The 12,093-nt window shown below is 37.5% G+C and overlaps 1 protein-coding gene across 6 annotated transcripts in view; it reads left to right on the forward strand.

Annotated features, from left to right (window-relative positions):
- LOC126413018 (large proline-rich protein BAG6) overlaps positions 1-12,093 on the forward strand; it is a 215,267-nt gene that overhangs the window by 90,332 nt on the left and 112,842 nt on the right. For 5 of the 6 annotated variants that reach the window (XM_050082921.1, XM_050082913.1, XM_050082936.1 and 2 more), the window contains exons 10-11: positions 967-1,155; positions 7,852-8,164. In XM_050082921.1, coding sequence (XP_049938878.1) covers positions 967-1,155; positions 7,852-8,164 — 502 coding nt within the window. The remainder of the gene's footprint in view (positions 1-966; positions 1,156-7,851; positions 8,165-12,093) is intronic. The other variant, XM_050082950.1, reaches the window with a different exon arrangement.

Here is a 12,093-nt window from a genome sequence, read left to right on the forward strand (position 1 = left end):
GACACGTTATCACAATCTACAGACTTACTCTACATGTTACTCATTGGTACATTCTGTCACATGAGCACAAAGTATGTTTACAAAATGACGCACACCGGTGTTTTATTTTGACTCATACTGCCAGCAAATTCCTTAGAAAAGAAAGAAAATGTGCTGCTGATTATCATTCTACAGCATGATCATGCATGACCTTGTACTGCCAGTGTTACTGAGGAGAATGTTCACGGTCTTTAAATGGAAAGTTATTCATACCCTCCCTACAATCCTGACTTGGCACTCTGACTACAGTCTTTTTGGCTGTGCGGAAAGCGAGCTGCAAGACCAACACTAGAAATATTGGAGGACATCCAGAAAGCCATGTCAGTATCTTCAAGCAGCTAGATCAGACTTCTAATGCAAGGTATTTTTTTCCGCATAAAATGTTGGAAAAAGTCTGTATAAAGATATGGAAACTATAAGTATGTTGGAAACTGACATAAAAATCTGTAGATTAAGGTGATGTACATGGTTTGGATAAATAAGTAAAAATTAATTTCCATAATAATGGATTGCTCATGACTTTCAGTACAACACTTACGTTTAGTTCCTGCATGTTGTTTTAATAAGATGTATGCGGAAGGAAATGGTTTGTACCTAACTTAGCTTTGTTTACCACATTTTTACAACTGATGACAATTAGGTTGTGAAAATAATTTGTTTGAGCCACACGGGAATAGCCGAGCGGTCTAAGGCGCTACAGTCATGGACTGTGCGGCTGGTCCCGGCGGAGGTTCGAGTCCTCCCTTGGGCGTGTGTGTGTGTGTGTGTGTGTGTGTGTGTGTGTGTGTGTGTGTGTGTGTGTGTGTGTTTGTCCTTAGAGGATAATTTAGGTTAAGTAGTGTGTAAGCTTAGGAACTGATGACCTAAGCAGTTAAGTCCCATAAGATTTCACACACATTTGAACATTTAATTTGTCTGAATTTTCAGGTGACTCTCGCTCAGGATTCTCAGACGGTTTTTAATGGTGTATCAGAAGTCTTCCATTACTTGTCTCATGCTTATCATGCCATGAGCGACATCATGTGCGACTTCAGCCAGCCACCGCCTCGCAGTCTGCGGTGTCGTCCCGTGCTTATTCAACATTCTGCAGTTCTCCAGGCAGGCATTCCAATACAGGTTTGCAGTTCGGTTGTGGGATACGCTTAATTGCAGGCCACTGTCATCCTCATAGCAAATAATAATGTTCAGTGGTTATTGATTTGTCTGGTATGATTTTGTGGTCCACAGTCTGCAAATTTTCATGTTAGACATAGATGGGAAATTCACAGAATTAGAATTTGTGTGCAGGACCGTGTTTACAAAAATGTAACTTAGTTCTTAGAAAACTTTGGTCCATTCCATTTATACAAGTGACCTCTGCACCAGGATTCCATGGTTTTATACATATAGTTCATTATCATAATGGTGTTTACAGGAAATAAACCAATATTCAAAAATCTTGGGTAATTTTAAGAACAGTAATTTAAGATGTATGGAGCATGGTTGGAATATGTTAAGGTCCTTCCCTTTCTCATTGTGCAATGTGATGAATGTCTTCCTATCGCATCCTTTGCTGCTTAAAATGGTATGAACTGTTCAGATAGGTATCCACCTGATTAACAGTCATCTCGAGTACTATTAGTTCACAACCAGGAGGATCACGTAGATGATTTTTCAAACTATGCTCTATATAGTTTCTTGTAGTTGAGACATAAAAGGAGGTGAGCGAAGAAGCAGTTAAGCTTCAAATGTCATTTAATTTGTAAATTCGTTCCCAAATCGTAACAAATATTTGCCCTTTATGCTGATCTGACGATCTATCCTCTATACCGATCACCCCACAGCAGGGCATGTGTACCTTACAAAATAGCATGCCACTCCAGGCAGTGGGAAATATCTAAAGTGTCTACACAGCGATTGTGGTGTATGGAGCGGTCAAAATAAAATTGATGTAAACATTAAAGTTAGCATTCTTCCATATTTGCTGGAATCTAATTGGATATCATTTCATTTGGTAAGAGAACCGGGGTATATGAACCAGGTGGCAATTTTGGGGGGAGGGGGCAAATTCATATTCTTGAAGAAAAGAACCGTGTTTCACAAAGCACTTACAAGGGAACCACCCCATCGCACCCCCCTCAGATTTAGTTATAAGTTGGCACGGTGGATAGGCCTTGATAAACTGAACACAGATCAATTGAGAAAACAGGAAGAAGTTGTGTGGAACCGTGAAAAAATAAGCAAAATTACAAACTGAGTAGTTCATGGGAAGAGTTTGTCACATAAACTGAAAATAAAAAATGAAACTTTTCACTCGATGGAAGATTTGAACCAAGGACCTTTCGTTCCGCAGCTGCTCACGTTACCACGAGACCACGGCGCTCATGCGTTTCCGTCGTCCTTGATGTTGCCTATCTTCCCATGAACTACTCAGTTTGTATTTTTGGTTATTTTTTCACAGTTCCACACAACTTCTTCCTGTTTTATCAATTGATCTGTGTTCAGTTTTTCAAGGCCTATCCACTGTGTCAACTTATAACTAAATCTGAGGGGGGTGCGATGGGGAGGTTCCCTTGTTAGCATCCAGCGCACATCAGTCTATCGATTATTCGTATAGAATGAGATTTTCACTCTGCAGCAGAGTGTGCGCTGATATGAAACTTCCTGGCAGATTAAAACTGTGTGCCCGACCGAGACTCGAACTCGGGACCTTTGCCTTTCGCGGGCAAGTGCTCTATTCATATGGTTTTGAAACACACCCCTGCTGGTTTTTGGACATGTTTGAACACATTCTAAGTTGATTTCTGAATGAATTATAAGTTGATTTTTGAATGTGTGGATAGTGTACGTCATGTCTCTGCCAGGGAAATCCTCGTTGCATCTAGAAATGAACTTTCCTGCAGATAAAACGAAACGGGGCTATACAAGCTGAACAGAATAAAGCTGAACCGGTGAATGCCAACTGCTGCTTGTTTATGTGGTTGATTCGGTTTGCAAATGTTCAGCATTGTTATAATTACTAGTGAAATCCATAGATTCAGACTTCCAGAGTGGAAATAAAAGACTAACAGGAATAACAGGTAAGAAAGATTATGTATTATCTTCTCGGTGTAACCAAGAAAGTGAAATTCTGACCGAAAATTTTTGGTCAGATTGCTACACTAAACAGGGCCTGTTGTAGTCCCCAGCTATCAGCTGCTTAAGTTCCATTCTGGGAGTAGTGCAGAAAACACATTGTACGAACACGTAATAATGCCTAATCAGAGAATAATCGCTGGATAACTAAACCGGTGATTGTGACAGGGTTAGTAAAGTTAACCGGAGAATGAGTCATCACTAATTCTGTAACTGTAACAGTAATTCCTATCACTTGACAGTGGTAGGAATAGTTACAGAATTGGTGGTGACAAGATTGTTTGTTAGAACGAGGAAGGAGAAGAAATGGGGACATCACACAAATTATGGAAGAATATGATGATTCTAAATTTATACAAAAATTTTGTTCTACTACTTTTCGGTTTTGTGCATGAGAAACTAGAGCATATGAATGAAATGTGAAACTATTTCCTAACATAAAGCTTTTTGATTGTAGTAGGCCAAATAGGTATTTCGTATTGGTTCTTCGTGAATTATATTGTCGTACTATAAAAATGATCATTGGTGGCAAAACAGTCTCGCTTATTTGGTGTGTGTTAAAATTGCTGCAATATTAGAGCCTATTTTGTTTTATACAGCACACAGTGGGGAAAATATACATAATCAGATGGAGAAACCACACCAGTCTTGGGTACTATTTGTAGTAACAACTTCTTCAGTATTAGACAACGACATTTCGATTTTTCATGTAGCATAACGTTTGACGAATTTCAATGAGGTAATAGTTCTTTCACAGAAAGGAAAGCACGCCATGTAAAGCTGCAGCAAGATTATAGAGAAAAATCGCTAGGACCTAAGGACTGAGGAAATGTGTACTGTCTTGACTGTCTCTTGTCTTTACTGGTTTTAGGTATCCCACATTTAATTTTATGTCATAAAGAAGAGCAAGTTATTAGCTAACAGGCAATAAAAAGTCCATATTTTCTGAAGAGTTTTTATTCTCCTGGTTACAAATAATCCCATCCAGTTTTAATAGCAATTTATTTATTTATTTATTTTTAATTTTTAAGAGGAGTGGATGTCAAACGGGGCGACTGGAAGCAGGAGAGGCACTACAGGACTATTTTAATTTCCAGTGTCCTAAAATAGTTTGATGGCATTCTTTACAAAATACAGTTTAAACATTTGAGTTCCACAGAGCAGAATACAGTGACAAGCAGTATAAGACCGTTGTTTGAAGAGGTGTGACACTGCACTCCAGCACACTTAAAACCAGATAGCATATCTTACATTTCTTGAATATATATGTTTTATGTATCAGACTTTTCAAAAAGATGTGCACTACAAAATGAACTTATTTTTGAAAAGTCATTTTTTTTTTGGCGTTCTGATGCACTTAGTTATAGTGGGGGGTGGGTAGTCCCACGTGACATTACATTTAGTGACATAACATTTAGTGATTTTTCTGTATCCTCTTTGTTTACTGCTCTCATGTCAAATGAAAACAAAACAGTTTTCTGTGGCTGGGTGCTATCAAGTGAATTAAAATAAATTCACATAATTAGGGAAGGTTAAAATATGTTGTTAGTTTCAGATTTTATTTTATTTCCACCTTTCTGATAGTCAAGCATTAATCACCTTGCAGAACAATAAAGTTATTTTGTTGGTTTGCTAAAGAAATTCTGCATTTATTCAGCTTTCCTAGTGAGGCAGTAAATTTAATTGAAACGAAGTGTTTAATTCCACTCTGTTGGCTAGTTTCAACTGTTCGCTGCATTTCAGATGCACGTTTTCTTCTTCTAGCACTTATGGCATTATGCCATAATAAAGAACCAAACGTGAGAGAATACAGTGCTGGTATTCCAAGAAAATTTACGTCCTGAAAACCACACCATAAAGCTTAATACCAGGTCGAGACCTACGTCATTGGGAACCTGGACATACGAATGTGCACTTTAAGGTGAACTATGCATTTTAGTATGGTTCATGAAATTCTGATGCTCTTGAGTATCCTCTAATGTCTTGTTTCTTTTATGACGTAATGCAAGTAAGATCTTTTAATGTTTTACACGTATGAACGTACGGGCTTCCTACGTCACTGTAGTTGCGCAAGCGCTGTGACGCCTCTTATCTGGCGCTCTCTGGCAACCACTGAAAAGAATCTATTTCTAACAGGTCGTGGGAAAATATTGCGAATTGTGGTTGGAAAAGCGTTATTTTCAAAGTAAATTTCCTTTTACGCAAGATGAACTATGTGCGAGAATGCACGATGAATTTCTTAAATTACAGAGTGTTTGCTCTCATTTAAGAATCAACTCTTTGATGACGAACCATTTAGAAGAATTTCAAGCCCAGAAGGTCAGAGATTTATGTCGGTATTAAAAATTTTACTGGCGTATTTGTGTGATGTATCTTAAAGTGTAACATGCGCTAAACAGATCAACATTATATGTGAAAGTTTAGCTTCTCTTGTGGCTTATTAATCTTGGAGACAAATATTATATGCAAAAGCTTTGCTTTTCTTGTAGCAACACTATGTATATTAATTTAAACCATTAACTTTTCCTGTTGGTGGAATTCGAATTATACTTTCGTAATACGAAAATATGCACCGTACATGTTGCCGCACATCAAAGATCTTTCCAAAACGTGCCCCGCCCCCCTCCAAGTTTGGTTTTCTAAAGTGTCGAGAAATTCTACGCTGCTGTATAAAACCATTTCCATTCAAAGGATTGATAAGTTTTACAGTTTAAACAGAAAATATACTGTCCCTTAGTACGGGAAAACTGTATTTTCACCCGGGAGAAAATGTATTTTTAACTGGGAATCCAGGAAAAATCTCAGAATTTTTTTTTCCTTGTCTGTGTATACACCCTGAAATGAGATGGCATGCATTATTCACAAAAATAATGATAAGATGTGTATTACAGCATATATTTGATGAATTTGTATATGGAAATGATGTAGGTATTCAGACTGAATGGAGAAAATAGACCAAACAGCTTGAAACAGAATGCACAGAATACTGGATTATCAACCTCCAACGCTACTGACTCTGCCACACGTTTTGGTTACAGAAGTGCCTTAACTTTAGTACATAAAGTTTCTCGGAAAATTCAAAGTGAGTTATCTTTGTAAACTTGGGAAAGAAGACAACAGATTTTGTTTAAAATTACTTGATAGTTGACCCTTCGTGTGTTGGAGATTCTGTCCTCCAACCAGAGCACTCTACATTACAAGTGAACTGTTCACCATTGCCAAACTGCCACAACAAATGGTTAGTTAACTTTCAATTCCTGGTCTGCCATTTTTCTTGCTGTGTTCAGATTCCGAATCCTAGCGCTGGCCCTTTTATTTCACACGTCACCACATGTGACACACACACACACACACACACACACACACACACACACACACACACGAGCGCGTGCACACACACAAACACACACAATGATGCTAATGAAATACACACATTTCATACATACCACTAGCCAAAGACTACTGGATCCCATCGCACAAGATACGATTCAGTTTCACATAATCATAGAGGTAGGATAGGCGGATAGGCCTACAGTAGATAAATTTCATACGACATAGTGTAAAACCAAACTTGTTGAAGGCAGAAAATGGTCATTGCAATTCACTCCATACATAAATAAATGTAACCGCACAATTTGAAGAACTGCTGTAGTGCAGTGGCATCGCCACAACCTCCAGTGCAATAGGATCTGCCTTTAACCGAGCGGTAGCCGATGTGGCAACATAGTAGCATCAAGTGACAGATGTGAGCTATCAAGTAATTTTAAATGGACTACAGTGTTAAGAGAGAGATTACAGCTGTACACAATTTTTGAAAGAAAAACTACATTGCTAAAGTATGATTAAGAAAAATATTGATGGCTGTTAATACATTAGAATATCTGAAAGTTTTATTTTTAGTAATGTAGTAATAAGGCATCTAAAATGTAAATAAGATCTACTTCCAAGAGAGTAACACCACCAGTGTACATGTGCCACAACTGCTGACCAGTCATCGTGTTCGTGTTTCTTAACATCAGGTCCATTCTTATGATGACGAAATACAGCCTTTATCATAACACGCCATGTAAGGCTTAAATTTGCGGTACTAATGAAGAACTTGAATACTGTTGTTAGCTATTTTTGTACTACTTTATAATTCCCCACCCCCCACCCCCGTGCCATTCTGTATAGTTCCTTGCTTCATAACTTTGAAATCTTCATTTCTCCACCTTGGTTCATTGTGAATGCAAGAAAGTGCAGTTCTTGGCGGTAATCTGCTCACTCATTTCATGCTAATTTTTTCTCAGTTCTGCCGTTTACAAATACAGTTAATAAAAAGCAAACATCTGCTACTACAGCAAATTATTTGTTGTAATTTTTGATGCAATTACATGGCTGTTTTCTTTTCTGGAACAAATTGTGATCAGAAAGGACCTGTATCTTGGAAGAAAGGGTATGACAAATTTTCAAATGCTGTACTTCGAGAGGAAATAGCTCAAAATTACTTATTTCTTTGAAACAGCTTCTCAAATTGTAAGTAGTGGAATTGAATTAGTAAATTTTGTGCTGCAATACAATTACCACGTGACAGGTTTTTCTCAGTCGTTGTTACCCTATACCAGACATCTCCTTTTTTTACTTATCATGTAGTATCATACAAAATGTAAGTTAATTTAACTGCTACATAATATTGATTTGTAAATTATTGTCCTGCAGGCACAGATAAATGTCATGACAAACAGGGGGAGTGATAACCGAAATCGCCAAACAGCATCATCCCAGACAAATATCAGTACTACGTCATCTGGCACAAATAACACTAATGGAGCTCATAATTCCAGTGCACCACCTGCAGTTAATGTGTCTGATCAAAGTGAAACTGCCAGTAATGAAACCCCAGCAACAGCACCAGTAACTACTTCCTCAGTACAAGATACCACATTCCAACCTCAGGTTTCAACAACAGCTTCTTCGCAGCAGCAGCAGCAGCAGCAGCCACAACAGCAGCAGCAGCAGCAGCGTCAAACAGGTTGAATTATTTTCCTTTTATTACTGTAGTATTCTTGGGAGGCAAGAGTCTCTCTCTCTCTCTCTCTCTCTCTCTCTCTCTCTCTCTCTCTGTGTGTGTGTGTGTGTGTGTGTGTGTGTGTGTGTGTGTGTGTGTGTGTGTGTGTATTTCCAAGGATAGTTACTACTATGCTTTATATGTCATCATTGCGTCAAGTTTCAGTTTTTAATCAGGAGACATTTAGAAACTTTCTTATCTGAACTACATGGGAATGTGCTAAGTTCAAGTCTCTCTTCAACATCTCATTACTTTTTTAAAAATACTTTTCTGCTAAACTTTTTTTTAGTTCAGTTTTCCTTTGTCCTAGTGCAGTGGTGCAGTGAATATCTTTCATTGTTGTGGCATCCTTTCACTATTATTACTGGGGAAAAAACTATGTATGTGGAATGACTGACCTTATAATCAAAAGTACAGTTATCTGTTATTGATCTCCCATGGGATGATTGTAGGTCACTTACAAGTAATTTTGTCCATTTCTGTGTTTGTTACTTTCCTTATGGAGATAGTTGCCAAAGATTTTTTTCGAGCAATCTGTCCTGACAAACTAACAACATTGTTTCTCATTCTTGTAACCATTTTTGCTCTCCATTTGACTGTTCTCCTATTTTCTGCCTCTTATGTTCTTAATCTTTCAGTTGCAGCTTCTGTTATGTCACTAGTGGGTTCAAGATAGCTGGCCAAATTATGAACACTTCAAACATTTAATGTATGAATTGGACATAAACTAATTTAATATTAAAAAGGAAAACATTTTCTAATGCTCTACAAAATTATATTTATTTGGTCACGAACTGGCTTTTGGTTTCTCAGCCCATATGCAAGTGACAAGATGGCCTGAGAAGCCAGTTCGAGACCAGATGAATTTAATTTTTCAAAGTATTAGGAATTTTTTTCTTTTTTAATGTTGTTGTTATGTTCTGCCAAGCACCAGTGGAAAATTCAGTTAATTTTATGAACACATTTGTTTATAATATGTATAGCATGATGAATGGTGTACATAACTTCAGAGCAGTCCAGTTTTCATTCAGCAATTGGGGCAAAAAAATGTGTGTTTACTTGTGTAATTAATCATTTCCCTAATAAACCACAGTCAGTTTTTTTTTTAAATTGGTTCTCTTATTTAGTTATTTTTATGAAAATCATATATAATGCAAACTCTTTTCTACTCATTAGCCGTAAATAAGAGGAGTATACTTAATCAGCATACTTCACTTATTCATATTTTTTAATATTTAATTCTATATAAATATGTTATACAATGTTGTACTAACATTGGATTTGTGAAGGAATTATTCTATAAAAACAAAATAGATTTGCTAGTAAGAAACACTTCAGCTTACACTTAGGAGAGGTGCATAAGTGTGTGTATATGTATATGACACACCTACTTTGGAAAGAAGCTTGATGACCGCACACCAAGGAGTGGCCTGATGATGGTCCTTGACACCAAAACCTGTAGCCATTAGGCAAAATAAAAGTGCAACTGTAGACTAAAGCAAATAATTTCCTTGGTTTTTTACACCAGTGGTCAGTGGTTCAGCAAGTAGCAAGTATTAACACAGTAAATATTTGGGGGCTGTTTAAAAAGTAAGGTGACTTTTCAAATTGCGCAAGCAGAAGCAGCGCACATTCTATTGTTGATCTCTTCTTCTTCTTCTTCTCCTTCTCTCTCTCTCTCTCTCTCTCTCTCTCTCTCTCTCTCTCTCTCTCTCTCTCTCTCTCTTTTTATGTGGGTACACATTTCCCAACCATATGTTCACAGTTTCAAGTGTACAGCATACTTCGTTTGTTCTTAGCGTGCTCGGCGATTTTAGATTATTATAGAAAATGGAGCAAAGATTTTGCATCAAATTTTATGTGAAAAATGGAATCAAATGCTCTAAAACACCTGAAATGTTGACGGTGGCATACGGTGAGTCTGTTCTAAGTAAAATAAATGTTTACTGGTGGTACAGGCCCTTCCAAGATGGCAGAGAAGATACCAATGACGAACCTCGCTCTGGATGCCCCAGCACATCAACAACGGATGATAACGTCGAAGCTGTTAAGAAAATTGTTTTGGAAAATTGTCGAATTACCATGAGAGAAGTTGCTGAGGATGTTTGCATATTGGTCGGCTCGTGTCATGCAATTTTTTCAGATGTTTTGGGGATGAGATGTGTGTCAGCGAAGTTTGTTCCTAAACTTCTCAATTTTGCTGAGAAAAACCATTGCGTGAGCATCACTCAGGAGCTCTTGAATGATGTCAATGATGATCCTGATTTGCTCAAAAGGGTCATAACTGGTGATGAAATATGGGTTTACGGTTATGACATCAAAACCAAAGCCCAGTCGTCCCAATGGAAGCTTCCCTGAGAGCCAACACCGAAAAAAGCACGGCAAGTTCAATCAATTGCCAAAGGTTCACTCACTGTTTTTTTGCAATTTCTTTGTCGTAGTGCATCATGAATTTTTACCTCAAAGTTGTATGGTCAATAAGGAGTATTACCTTGACGTTTGTGCCATTTGTGAGAAGCAGTACTCAAAAAAAGTCAGGAATTGTGGAAAAACAATTCTTGGCTTTTGCATCACAACAGTGCACCTGCTCATTCATCATTGCTTGTGAGATTTTTTGGCCAAAAACAACACGACAATCATGCCTCAGCCACTATATTCACCAGATTTGGTCCCTTGTGACTTTTTTCTGTTTTCAAAACTGAAGAGACCCATGAAAGGGTGAAGATTTTCAACGATTGAGGAAATAAAAACTGCATTGCTGGAAATATTCAAGGCTGTACCAAAAAATGCTAATGAGAAGTGCTATAAGGATTGGAAGAAATGTTGGCTCAAGTGTATTGTATCTGAGGGGCATTACTTTGAAGGGGACAACATGAATATTGGTGAATAAATATCTTTTCATAAAAATATAAAGCCATCTTACTTTTTGAACACACCTTGTATATACATTAATTACTGTTTTGATCTTGTATTTAGTGAACAGAGGCTTAGAATGAATTCTCAGTTTTTGAAAATATGATATAATTAGATGGATAAAAATCTACTCACCAAGCAGTGGTGGGAGCAAACACACAAAAGTTGAGGAAATGTACAAGCTTTGGAAGCCAGTGGCCCATTCTTCTGGCAGAAGAGCCCCTTCAACCTTTTTGCCAGCAGAAGGAGCCACTGGCTCCGAACGCTTTCACATTTCCTTAACTTTTGTATGTGTTTGCTCCTGTTGCCACATCTCATCCCCAAAACATCTGAAAAAATTGCATGACACGAGCCGAGCAATATGCAAACATTTTTGTAGATTGAAAAAAAAAATGCAAAATATGCTGTTCATGCATATTCTGAAATTACACAGGCCTTAAGTCTCCTTAGCAAATATATCAACTCATGATAAACTAATTGTTCTATGTTCAGCATGAGAGTTCCATGTTAATTAATTGTCAAGTATAATTCTTAAAAAATTATGTCAAGTTTCAACACATTAACAGCTTTTGAAAGGCTCCACACATTCTGGGTCTCTTTCCCATTTAATAGTAAACCAGGTTCACATTAACAAAGTCTTCCAGTACAGGGTTTACAGGAAGAAAAGTTCTATCATCTGCATAGATCTCTCTTCACTAATATTGTCTGGTTAGTCATTTGTCTGTACAAGGAATAGAAGAGGTTCAATTCTTGATTCCTGTACCACTCAGTGTTCTACCTTGAGTGGATTCGGTAGTTAACCCTCGGAACTCAATCCCACTTTCTGTTATAAAGATATCATTTGAATATTTTTAAACTGTTGCTACAAATATCATACTGCTCCAGTTTAGAGAACAAAATGGAGGTATCAACTTGAAGGCCTATCGTGGACCACAGGTGGTGATGTGTGTAAACATGGTCTTCAAATGCTGGTAAAACAT

Source organism: Schistocerca serialis, chromosome 1, assembly GCF_023864345.2.
Source record: "Schistocerca serialis cubense isolate TAMUIC-IGC-003099 chromosome 1, iqSchSeri2.2, whole genome shotgun sequence".
Classification (NCBI taxonomy): Eukaryota; Metazoa; Arthropoda; class Insecta; order Orthoptera; family Acrididae; genus Schistocerca; species Schistocerca serialis.